The 13281-nt window shown below is 32.6% G+C and overlaps 1 protein-coding gene across 2 annotated transcripts in view; it reads left to right on the forward strand.

Moving 5' to 3' along the window:
* Positions 1 to 13281, forward strand: part of LOC148629175 (copine-8-like) — a 36972-nt gene that overhangs the window by 13708 nt on the left and 9983 nt on the right. For both annotated transcript variants that reach the window (XM_088545600.1, XM_088545611.1), the window contains exons 4-10: positions 70 to 109; positions 1952 to 2025; positions 3623 to 3651; positions 4179 to 4207; positions 5006 to 5109; positions 6355 to 6459; positions 9002 to 9043. In XM_088545600.1, coding sequence (XP_088401726.1) covers positions 70 to 109; positions 1952 to 2025; positions 3623 to 3651; positions 4179 to 4207; positions 5006 to 5109; positions 6355 to 6459; positions 9002 to 9043 — 423 coding nt within the window. The remainder of the gene's footprint in view (positions 1 to 69; positions 110 to 1951; positions 2026 to 3622; positions 3652 to 4178; positions 4208 to 5005; positions 5110 to 6354; positions 6460 to 9001; positions 9044 to 13281) is intronic.

A 13281-nucleotide genomic window follows, 5' to 3' on the forward strand; every position in this document is an offset into this window, starting at 1 on the left:
TTGATACCAAATTTATTTAAACATCTTATCTGTGTGAAAATAACAAATCCAACTTATTTTCTTTTTTAGTTATGATGTTGATTCCCCATCGCAAAAGTTGGAAGCTCAGGTATTTAGTTTTACTTCATTATAGAATGAACATCATTGGAAAACACTTCACCAGTATTTACTAAAAAAAAGTGTAATAGATATTTAAAGGGAAATTATTGATGTTTCTTAACTGTGCTGTAATTGAAGTACTATTAATTCAGAGATTACTGAGCACATATATTACGGCCATTTGGTTTTTTAAGCTGAAATGCAGTATCAATTTTGAGACAATTGTAATGAAAAATTCCATTTTATTTATTGGTGATATAAGTCAATCACAATTTTTGCTATGATAAAAACATCACAATAAAGTGTAAATATTTAGTGTTCACACTTTTCAGCTCACCTGGCCAAAGGCCATGTGAGCTATTGCCATCACTTGGCATCCGTCGTCGTCTGTTGTCGTTAACAAATATTCAAAACTCTTCTCCCCTGACACTACTTGACCAATTTGAACCAAACTTGGTATGAATGTTCCTTGGGGTATCCTACATAAAACTGATGTGGGGATTTTTGATATGTTGAAAAACATGGCTTCCGTTACTAAAAACTAAATCAAGAAAGATAACTCTTACAAAGAACCATCATTATGATTTTTATCTCAAAAGTGCCACAATGGAATGAAAAAATAAGACTGGTCATATAGCGTGTAACTCTGTCTGGATAAGAAATAAAAGCATGAATCATCTCTTGTCTAATATTTATAAAAAGACTGCAGTGCATTTGAGCATCTGAATTTAGAAATAAACAGTATATTTGCTTGTTGTAAACATAGCAGGTAATTTTCTAGGCCAAAAGTAGTCTTAAATTTTGAATAGAAGTCGCCATGACTTGAGTTAGACATGTTAGACTGCCAATGTTGTATAAATTTATCAATTGTACTGAAAGCATTAAATTTAATACTTGCTTTTCTAATGGTATTTGGTCATTCCAGATGAATGATAATCCAGTATCATCAAAAGTTGATTTAACATCATCTTTAAGTTTTCTGGGTCTAAAGAATGTAATTTTAACATAACCTTGTATATTACTGAGGATAGCTTTGCAATGTTTAGCAGAAGGTTGTTCCAAAACATTACCATTCTACATTTGATATTAATTGTTAAAGGAAATCAATCTAATTCTCCATTGATCATATAGTTAGGTGTGGTATTTCGAACTCTCAACATTTTCTTATAGAATTGTAAATGTATTTTTTCCATTTCATCTGTTTTGCTGGAGCCCTAAACTTCAGATGCATACAATGGTATTGGACTTATAAATGAGTCAGAAAATTTAAGCTGTAAATCAATTGGTATACTTAATTTTTTAAAATTTTTGCATACAAATCATAAATGACCTTTTGGCTTTGATCACACAACCTTTTCTTTACTTTATGGAAACTCCCATTATAACTAAATAACACACCTAAGTAAGAATAAATGTCTACAGTATCAATATCTTACAACATTAAGTTAGAATTTGTGATTTAATCTTGCTTTTCTTTCATTGAAAACTACAACTTTTGTTTATCTTGTGATCACTCTTAATTTCCAGCCCTTACTGTATCTTTCAAACCATGTCAAGCTAGGAAGTAATTACATCAACCAACACTCTATGATTATATAAGAGCAGATGACTTTTAACTGCTGTTTTATCTCCCAATTTACTAATTTTGCTATATTTTATATTGTCCTTGGTGATTTCAGAACATTCTAAAAGTTATGTCTATCATAATAATGTATGTCGTTGTGTTTGTAAGTTAAGAATAAATATGTTGCCTTAATTACTTTGTATCAAATATCCTTTTTTACTGGATGGTCTCCACCTCATGTTTATCTAATTGTAGATGCAGATCTAAATGTTATTTATTTTTTTTAAGGATTTTTTGGGAAGACTTGAGTGTACCCTAGGAGAGATTATGGGATTTGGTGGAAAGTTAGACAAGAAGCTAGAGTATGTAATTCAGAATTATAATGTTCTACTTTTTTTAAACAAACAATTTATATAGTAATATTTTGAGTTTTATCCTTCCAAAGTAATAATCAGTATGATCGTAAGGTCACAATTTTTTCAAAACAAACTAACAATATTTCAGTTTGCTAATCAGGATTATTTAGTTACAATAAAATTTAAAAAAAAAGATTTTTTTAGTTAATTCTGTTTAAATCACATTATTTTAATACCTCTACATGAAATGAAAAATACATAACATTTTATTCATGTTAGAGTTGTATTATTCAGGGCTGTTCCATTTATATTTACAAGGGGAGGGGTAACACAACTTGTAACCCCCCCCCCCCAATATAAAAAAAAGTTGCAAACCCCCACCCCCAACATAGTACAGATTCTGTAGATGCTCCCTACCACCAGAAAAAAATAAAATATCAAAAAAACTGATCAACACACATGCAGTTCTAAATTTTGGGAAAACAGAGCATCAAAATCTCCCAACCCCCAGGTGTATTGAATTTTAGAGATGAAATTTCACCCCTACCAACATGATTCAATTAATCAAACATAACCCCACCAAAATATATAAAAAAAATATTTTTTAACCCCCCCTCCCCCACCAAGAGAAAAACAAAAAAATATGCATCCTCCCTTCCTATGTATATTTAAATGGAACAGCCCTTATTGTAATATTCTAAATATTGAAACATTTTCTTTGTAACCATTTGTTGTTAGTAAGAAATTTGATGTTAAAATGATATTCAAATTTTTGTTAAATTCTGTACACCATTCTGTACACCATTATGTACATGTCAGTTTTATTGTATTATTGTTTTTTACCTGTGTCACCACAGTGAAAGTTGGTCTAGTAGCGACTTGACTCTGTCCATCCATCTGTCCGTCTGTCCATCTGGTATTCTTAGGGAGACCTTTGTGTAATCTGGTACTCACAAAGTATTAAACAAATATAATTCAAACATTGCAGAGTATATATTTGATAAATTACTTCCTTCATTTTTTGTCAGTTACTTCATAAACAGTGTTTCACTATGTCATTAAAGCACAGCACTATACCACTTAATTGTCAATGTGCTACATGAAACAGGTTTATAAGAAATATTTTTTAGATATTTGGGTTTAAACCTAAACAAATGAGTCTCATGAGTCTTTATCTAAGATTGTTCTTAAATTCTAATTTGATGTGCTTCAAAGTTGAAACAATTCACAGAGGCTCCATATTATCATTGTTTTACCTCTGTTGCTGAGGGTGAATTATGCTGACATAAATCAGAATGCCATCCTGGGGTAAAATAATGATAAAATGGAATGATAGACAGTGTGTTAACTAAGGGTATCAGTATACATAAGATATGATTTTTAGACCTGGCCTCATGAAGTGGTGAGGTATTATATGATACTTTCTGAAAAGTTGCTTGTCTGTCCTTATGTCCTTCCCATGATGGTTTCCAGAACAGTTCAATTTTATTATTTTCAGAATATATATAGTTCTTCAGAACTTTAAAGTTCAATTTTGTCAATTTTCAGCAAAATCATAAATGTATTTTTGAAATATTGCCATTCCCTTTTTTTTTTATTTTAGGGGCATCCCAGGTTTGGGACGAATTACAGGTGAGTTAATTAAAAAGGTGTTAAGTCAAACCATTATTTATTAAGTGTGTATGTCTGTTCTTGATGATACAGGTACATTTGTTTTTGGACTTTATTCATTTGGATAAAGATGAAGGAAATGTTTTTTTTTCAGATGTTCAGCTGCAAAATATTAATACATGTTGAAGGCATACATTAACAAAAAGATTGCTCAAAATAGTTGATTTCCTATTACAGCTAATTGAAAAAGACCAGTTTCAATTTCAGTACTAATTTATGTAGGCTAGTGGGTAATTTAAATAGAAACAAACTAGATTTGTATTAAAATTGGAACTGGTCCTTTTCAACTAGCTGTAATAGCTCATAAAAACTTTTTCAACATCATTTTCCTTAGCATTAATGAAATGTTCATTTAAAGTTTCTTTATTGTAAACTAAAAATTTTTATGGAGAATTAGTGCTGAAATAATTGCCTTTAACCTGAAAAATGGAGGATTTTTACAAGTATAAATTTTATATACATGCAATAAATATGTTTATGATTTTCAGTGAGAGCAGAAGAAGTTAGTTCCAACAAGGTAACTAATCCCTATATGTTAAATTTAAGATTTATAGCAAATTTAAATGAGTTGTAATATCTCTTGGTTGAATTTCTTTCTGACCCAAACATCCTATTAAATAAAATTATGATCAATACAATATTTGAATATGAATTTTGATCACATTTCATTCAGGTTTTCTAAGAACAAAAAAAATATGTTTGACATTTAACAATCTTATACAGTTCTCTTTAAATTATTTTCCAATATAGTTTTATTTTTGTTGACTCCAACTTTTGTTTTGACTAGACTTTAATTTATGTGAAAAAAAAACATGCTAAATATGAAATTTTTTCACTAATCCTTTCAGCTTCTTAGCACTTGACTAGAAGATTTTATGGTGATTCATATTTTAAGTGTCAATGGACAAAATCGTTCTTTTATGTGGTCTAGTTAAAATTTAAAAAAAGAATGTAATAGGCTTAGCAAAAGTAGGTTTCTTTTGGTTTTGTCATTAAATACAAACTCAATATTACAGCATTTTGTCGTGTTCTGTTTGAAACTTGAAATTATAATTTTTTCTATACTGTCAAAGTATTTGTATTCATGGATACCAATTTTCATGGATTAGGGATGAAACACAAGTTCTTGGATTCTTGAATTCAAGGTTTTTAGGCGTTTAGTATACAGATCAATGGAAATCTCCATTTTGTTGGTTACCAAATTTTGTGGTTTGGCCTACCCATGAAAACCATGAAATTTGGTGTCCCACAACAGTGCTTTCACTGTAAGCAAGCCATATTACATCTGTTAATTATGTTTTTTTCTGTTGACCAGGAAACAGCCACACTTCATTTTAGTGCTACTAAGTTAGACAAGAAAGATTTCTTTGGAAAGTCGGATCCGTTCTTGATTTTCTACAAAGTAAATGAAGACAATAGGTTTGTAATACATGTATAAACAGTTTTTGCAGCATTTTTATTTTCACTTTTTTTCGCTGTAAGACTTATAATGAAAAAATTAAACTGTTATGAACATTAAAATACTATTTTAGGAACTTTAAACTGTGTAAAAGTAAATTGACTGCAGAAACTCATAAAAAAAGAAGCAGCACAGGATTACAGTATTTGATAGATCAGAGAAGTAAAATTGTATCAATACACAAAAATTACTGGTCTTTACCAAACCCCTTTGGACTTTAAAAATTGGTTCAGTTTAGGCAGGTGTTAGGTTTACCAAGGTTCAAAATTCCTTTAAATTGTATATAGAGGCTTTAAAATGGAGTTTATAGAGTTTCCTTTATTTTAGTTTTGTCTCCAATACATTAATGGAACCCAAAACTGCTTTGCCTTGTTAATCATAATATATTTGCTGGTATGTCAAGAAATGTATTTTTAATTGCAAAAGCCTGGCAGTGGGTGGCACATGATAATTTTTTTTTTCATATGGCAAATGCATTCTTAAAGTTAAATGTTGGGTTTTTATTAACTGCAACAGTTAAAGAGAAATAAATAACATAGAAAGCATTGAAGGTCCTTGAGAAGGGAGATAACTTTTTTCATTTTGTGCAAAATTGGGTTTTCTAAAATAATTCTAAAATTACTTCCTGAACCATCCATTGTAGATTTTAAAAAAATCTTCATACCATTTGAAGTACATGTGATATAAACATTTCATTTGAATAAAAAATTTGATGGGATAAAATTCACCATGTGCCACCTTTATCATAGAAACTACCTAGTTTTTACATGGACAGCCTCTTAAAATGTATGTCATTTTTTGGCTATGATAGTAAAATAATGAGTTAAGGATCACATTTATATTAAACAATCATTTTATTTTATTTTCAGTCAACTTCCACATGAGTGTCATTTAAAGTAAAGTAAAAAAAAATAAATATGGATTTTACTTTGTCTTTCTCTTCTCGAGTTTTTTTTTAAAGATTTCAACCCATGACCTTCAGTGAGTGGGTTATATCTAAAATTCAACTGGATAAATCTTGTAATCTCCAAGAGCATTGGAGGAGAATCTGTTTCTCCCATGAAGTCTGTAGAAAACTGGGAAATACAAAACGATGGGAAAACTCGCTGAATTTTTTTTCAAAACCTGGTGGTTAAAAAGTCATGTGTACTTTTAATCACTCGCTTATAATGGGAGAAAATTCTGTAAAACTTTATATTTTACAGCTACACAGCTGTACATAAAACTGAAGTGATCAAGAACACATTGGATCCCACATGGAGACCTTTTTCTGTATCAGTAAGAGCACTTTGTAATGGAGATTATGATAGGTAAGTTAAACTGAGTATATTCTCATACTGTGAAAGTACATTTATTCGTTGATACCAATTATTCATGGTTTAGGGAAAACTTATCAGTTTGTTAATTCTTGAATTCGTGGATTTGACAGCTCTATCGTACATACAAGTGGACAATTTGCTTTTCGTTGGTTACCAAATTCTGTGGTTTACCGAACTCACAAAACCACGAAAGTTGGTACCCCATGAACAAGGTTAATCATTTGAAGATGGGATTTTTTTTTTATATTTAAACACATTTATGCTTTTCTTCCATTTTCTAGACATCCCAATTCAGTTTTCCTGATTGGAAATCAGAAAAAAAATTTCTGTCTAGAAAAAGATACCAGTAGGTCACTAAGGTGTAGCAAAATATGAATTCACAAATCTGATCTTGAAAAATAGCCTACTTTTTTTAAATATCGGATATGATTATGATTTATGACTAAAGCATTTGATCATCATTCTGTGGAGAGTTTTCACAATGAATTTTACAATAAAGCAGACCATATTGTATAAAACATTCAAGTGAATATCTGCAATTAATAGGTGTTTATGCACACTTGAAGTTTTCTGACTAATGAATTTAAATGAAAATTTGAAACTTTTTTTCCCATTACTATATTATACCCCCACTCAACAAGTGGAATCTCCTTGTCTGTCCGTCATTCTGTTCATACGTCTGTCCAAATTTCATGGCAATTATCTTGGCTCCCAATGGTTGATTAATTTCAAATGTGTGGCTTTATATAGAATGGGCATACATTATAAGCAATTTTTGGTGCTAAAAGAAATCAGGTTCCCTTTTGTTCGACATTGCCATTGTGGAATGATAGAGAAAATTTTTGTCACAAAAATCTGTGCTCCCAATGGATGGATTCATTTTTTATTTGGTGTGTGTCTTTATACAGATAGAGCCCCGTGCAGGTCCGGGTGTTAAAAGAATAGGCCTGCAGCAGCACTAAGCTTGTCGTAAAAGGCGACTAAACAGTGCTCAGAAACCTAGCCGGGGGCTAGGCGCTCTGCCCACACGTGCAGGTCTGGGTGTTAAAAGAATAGACCTACAGCAGCGCTAAGCTTGTCGTAAAAGGCGACTAAATAGTGCTCAGAACCCTAGCCGGGGCTAGGGCGCTCTGCCCACAGAGCAACTGGGATGTGTGCCCCAGGTGGTGGAATGGGGTACCCCTGGCGTGTTACATGCTGGGGTTGTCAGGCTATAATACGGAAAACCTGACCGTAAACCATAGTGGTGCACCGTGTTGGGAAAGATGCCACGTTCCTCGCACGTTAAAGAACCCTACTGTGGTATTCTCCCGGAGTAGGAACCATAGGGCTCCGCCACAGGAGGCTAAATTGCCCAACCCTACCCACCTCTCCCCATTTCCAGTGGCAATCAAAATATGTCGACCCCATTATCTTTGTGTCCCATCCCTTTTTCATTTCATCATCATTTCATGTTCATTTTGCCACGTGCAGGTCCGGGTGTCAAAAGAATAGACCTGCAGCAGCGCTAAGCTTGTCGTATAAGGCGACTAAATAGTGCTCAGAAACCTAGCCGGGGGCTAGGCGCTCTGCCCACAGAGCAACTGGGATGTGTGCCCCAGGTGGTGGAATGGGGTACCCCTGGCATGTTACATGCTGGGGTTGTCAGGCTATAATACGGAAAACCTGACCGCAAACCATAGTGGTGCACCGTGTTGGGAAAGATGCCACGTTCCTCACACGTTAAAGAACCCTGCTGTGGTATTCGATAGGAGTAGGAACCTTTGCGCTCCTCCACAGGAGGCTAAATTGCCCGACCTTACCCAACCCCCCTTTTTCTAGTGGCAATCAAAATTTGTCAACCCTGTTGTCCTTGTGACCCATACTTTTTTTTTATCATTTCATGTTCATTTTGTCATCCATTTCGTGTTCATTGTCTGAATATAGCTGAAATATTGCTGCTCGGACGTTAAACCCCAACAAACAAACAAACAAATTATACAGATAGAGCATACATTTTAAGAGATTTTGTTTGCTTTTTGTACATTTAGGAATGCTTCCTGTATGTGTAGGGTTATGCCTTCATGTTTGTAATAATAAGAGATATATATTTATACCCTAGCTGTAAAGGTGAGGGGGTATACTATTTTTCCCTTGTTTCCATAACAATTTTTTTAATCACAGTTTTCTCAGCAGCTACTCATCACAGCAGGGTTGGGTTGTTATTTTAGAACAATGATTTTGATTTAATGATACTTCCTTGTAACTGTATTAAAATAGTATTTTTGATTAAGAGACAGAAACTGGTAAAACAAAACATAAAATATTTTAAGTAGAAATGTCTCCATGGCCATCTTTTATGTATATATGGAAACTCCGCAGTTCGATATTATAAATTGTTTGTATTTTTTCTAGTGAAAGGCCTAATATATCTGATAAACTAATATATTAAAGTAAGACCTGTTTGATTTTTTCTCTTTATCGTGGAGTTGAAAAAAAAAATACTTATGTTGTTCAGACATTATTTTGGAATGTATATTTATCATTATTTCAGATCAATTAAGATAGAATGTTATGACTGGGATAGTGATGGAAGGTAGGTAATAAATTATCATGTTTGAAATATTAATGGTATTTGTGATTTCTTTTGTCTTATTAAAAATGTTACATCATTCTCAGAAACCTTGACCTGTTATATTTACCAAGGAAATATATAATTTTTATATAGGTAGCAGTGATTTATCATATGTTTGTAAAATATTTTGATAATCCATGTTGTGAAATGAATTAGGTAATTTCACTTTTTGACTCTTTTCCCACAAAAATGTCAGAATATGAATAACAATCTGCTGATCACAAAATATTTAAATTTAATGCTAAAAATACCAATTATGGAGAAAATTTATCTGATAAATAGGATAATCAATTGGTTTGTGGCTATTATTTGCTCTTTGACAAAATTAACAAAATTTTCCAACAAAAGGGGATATCTACCAATGCAACTAACATGTTGTTAACTTAACAATATAACAAATATTTTACTCTAATTGTATGGATTTTCTTTGTCTCTACACTAACCTGTTTGTTCCTTTAGAAACATGTTGAAAAGACACTAAGTTTTTATGAATTTATCACATGCCTTCCACACCTCATTCAGTTCTGTATTGACTTTAGTCAGCATTCCAAACTGCTTCATTTGTTATGATGAAACCATTTAAAAGAAGAAAAAACAAGCAATTATTTAAAATAGACAGTTGAAGAAAGGTTGAGACTATTCTATCTTAATACTTTTATTTGTATTTGTTCATATTGTTTACCTTTACATTGTATTATGATCATTTAACTTTTTCGTATGTTCTGATTTGTCAAGACAGGTCACACAGTTTTACTACAGGCGAACTTCAATCACTAGAACTCGGATGGCTCGAACACCCGGGATTTCTCAAACACAATTCAAAGTACCAAAATTTTCTCCTGTATAATCAATATAAATAACCATGGTTTTCTCGAACACTTGAACTGACTAGTCGGTCCGCTTGGTAATAAATCTTAGAGAATAACCCTCACTAACTTGAACTCATTAGCCATTTTGTCAGCTTGGGTAAAAAAAGGTGTGAAAAACTCAAACCCTATCATTAATCAATGTCATTTTAGTTAATTACAGGTAATACTTAAGTCATCACTAATTAGGTAGTTTTGATCTTAACATAATACTGATTGAAGTTCGAGAATTTTCCGAAGTCGGTATGATGAAAGCATGAAAGAAAATTGGATGAAAACAAATAACTAACCAAGGAACTTGAACTCTGAACGTTTTTATGTGCGAACACAGCAATTTTAATGTCCACAAATCAATAATCTTCTGAAAGCGAATGAAAAAGATCCATGAACTAACACAACTTCGTAGGAAGTAAGCAATTTCTAACAATAAATTCGAACTCGGACCGACAATGAAAAAAATCTGGAAATATACAAACTTCAATTTCTCGAACTTCCAATAACTGGAACACATTTCAATGGTCCCTTGGAGTTAGAGCTACCGAGGTTTGACTGTATATAAAGTATTGTTCAAATCAATAAGCCTTGGTGGTTGACCCTTATAAATATTTTTTTGACTGATCAGAATTTTGTGGTCAAGCAACAATGGTCTTTTTCAGAATGCTTTTTAATCAATATATTTAAAAAAAAAAAAAAAAAAACGTTATAATTGTGTATGTTGTATTATCTCATGTCACATACCCTTGTGTTGCATATCAATGACTTACACCTTTAACACATACTCTGTGTCCCATGATTAACTTTGTCACCTCCGCTTTAGAACTGCCCAAGTTCATCACTCTGGATTTCTGATTCAGGTGGTCTATAGTTGTCCCTTTGTCTGTTTGTCTTTCAAAAAATTTTGATTGTAAGAACAAAACATCAAAAACTTCAGTCAATATATTGCTAATCTTGTATCAAGTACCATTTGGAGATTTGGTAAAATTTGGATAAACTCTATTATAAAAAAACTTCTGTTTGAGAATCAGGTTTTGAGTACAAAATCTTAAAAAAAAAAGATAAGCTAAACTTTGAACTGATATTTTGTTCATGAATTAATTACCATATGAAGATGTGCATACATTACTAATATTGGGTAAGTATTGGAAGTAAAACTTATTTCTGATATATCACAAATTTCAAGAATTAGCATTTTTGAGCCACAATCTTTTAGGTTATGAATATTCATGAACTAAATTTTTTTGCAAATGACTTTATCACATGTATGCAAAGTGGCTCATTACAATGCAAAGATATGGATCATCCACTTGTGTTCTCTTTGAAATGTTATCTTATGTCTTTTGAAAACACTTCACTGGGGCTGTAAACTAGTTTTCAATATGTTATCACAAAGGCTCCCTACATTCTATACCCATATTTCATAGAAAGATTTTTAGATCCTATTTATATATCTTTTTCGTGACAGTTTCACTCGAACGAGGCTGACTTTATAGCTGATCTGATCTGGAAAAAAAATATTGTTTAGCTGGATCCTTTAATTTCAGTTTCTGCTATATAGATGACGTATTACCTTTAAACAATCCTAATTTTGGGGATTTGATACATCGCGTTTACCCAAAAGAACTTGAGAAAAAGGATACTACAGACACTGTGAAGTCAGCCTCATATCTTGACCTACACTTAGAAATTGATGGTAAAGGAAAACTATTGACCAAACTTTACGACAAATGGGATGATGTTTCATTAAAAATTGTTAACTTTCCTTTCATCTGTGGCAACATTCCTTCAGCACCTGCATATGGAGTTTTCATATCACAACTCATATGTATTGCCAGAGCTTTAGAAACTATGTAGACTTTTTGTATGGCCCTAGAATTCTAGCAAATAAACTTTTGGAACAGGATTATGTTGTTCAAGATTGAAGTCATCACTGAGGAAGTTTTATGGTTGTCATCATGAACTCGTGGATCGTTACGTTGTATTCATCTGCACCATGAAAACTGATTTGTTCTACGTGTCATATTTTTCCTTTCCTCTTTCGCTGACCCCGGACTTGACTTTTTATGAGCAACTCGACGGGTGTTTCTAGAAAAGCAGAGGACACTTACCCTACCGGTGCACCTGATCCATGCTCCCAGTTTTTAGTGGAGTCCGAGTTGCTCATTTGCCTTTGTTACTTTGTATGTATGATTTTAGTTACTTTATATTCTTTGTTGTTTATGTCTGTTTTCCATGTCTGGTCTTTGTCCCTGTATTACATTCTTGTGATTACGACTGTAACCTAGGTTTCCTTGATTACTCTTTCACATCTCAAGTTTTGTCAGCTAAATTAATTATACAAAGTTTGGGGGAATATTGGAAGTACCTACATTTCGTGTCTCCTCCTAAACACTCAAAGGATTTTGATGAAATTTCTTAGGAAGTTTGGGCATCATATGTAGATGTACATTAAGGAATTTAATTACTGTCCAAGAACTCTAAAGGGAAATAATCCAACATAAGGATTTTATAAGTTGTCATCGCAACTCCTCCTAAACCACTCTGGGCATTTTTATGAAATTTTACAGGAAGGTCAAGCATCATATGTAGATGTGCATGAAGGAATATGATAACTGTTGGATGACTCCAAAGGGAGATAATGCAACTTAAGGGTTTTACTTATCAGCCCAACTCCTTATAAACTGCTCAAGGGATTTTAATGTAATTGTTTAGGAAGGTTAGGCATTGTACATGTCTGTAGATATGCATGAAAGAATATAGATTATGTCAGAGGACTAAAAAGAGAGATAATTGAGCTTTTATTTATACATTTAACTCCATCATTTGAAGCAGGGATATTTTCTTTGTGAGCTTGTTCACTAGTTGATATTTGTCTAGTGTTGCATTGCATTGCCTCAGAGTGACAATGAACTATTTGGGTAGGAAACTGCTCTTATAACCCTCTTAGCTATGTCATTTATATAGTATACTATGCTGTTTTTCATTTGGCCAATAAATTGGCTGAAGTGTAACAGATTTCCCCATGACCCATGTATTATTATACCCCCATTCCAAAGGAGGGGATATATACTGTTTTTCCCTTGTCCAGCCATCTTTCTGTCTCTTACATATTTTTAGTTAGCAATTTTTTCTGCAGTTACTTGTCACAGTCACCCGGTATTCTGACGCAAGTTTTATACAGGTGTGCAATGTGATGTTTATGATTTCTGGCTTTGGTCATCAACAAATGCTGGGTGTGGGCATTGGCTAAATATTCGTTATTTGTACTTTATGAATCCCCCAAAATTATTTTTGTATATAACATCAACAGTTTATTCTAACATGCTGTATTATTGA

Source organism: Perna viridis, chromosome 1, assembly GCF_037379345.1.
Source record: "Perna viridis isolate PV_CMFRI_1.1 ecotype Kerala chromosome 1, ASM3737934v1, whole genome shotgun sequence".
Taxonomy (NCBI): Eukaryota; Metazoa; Mollusca; class Bivalvia; order Mytilida; family Mytilidae; genus Perna; species Perna viridis.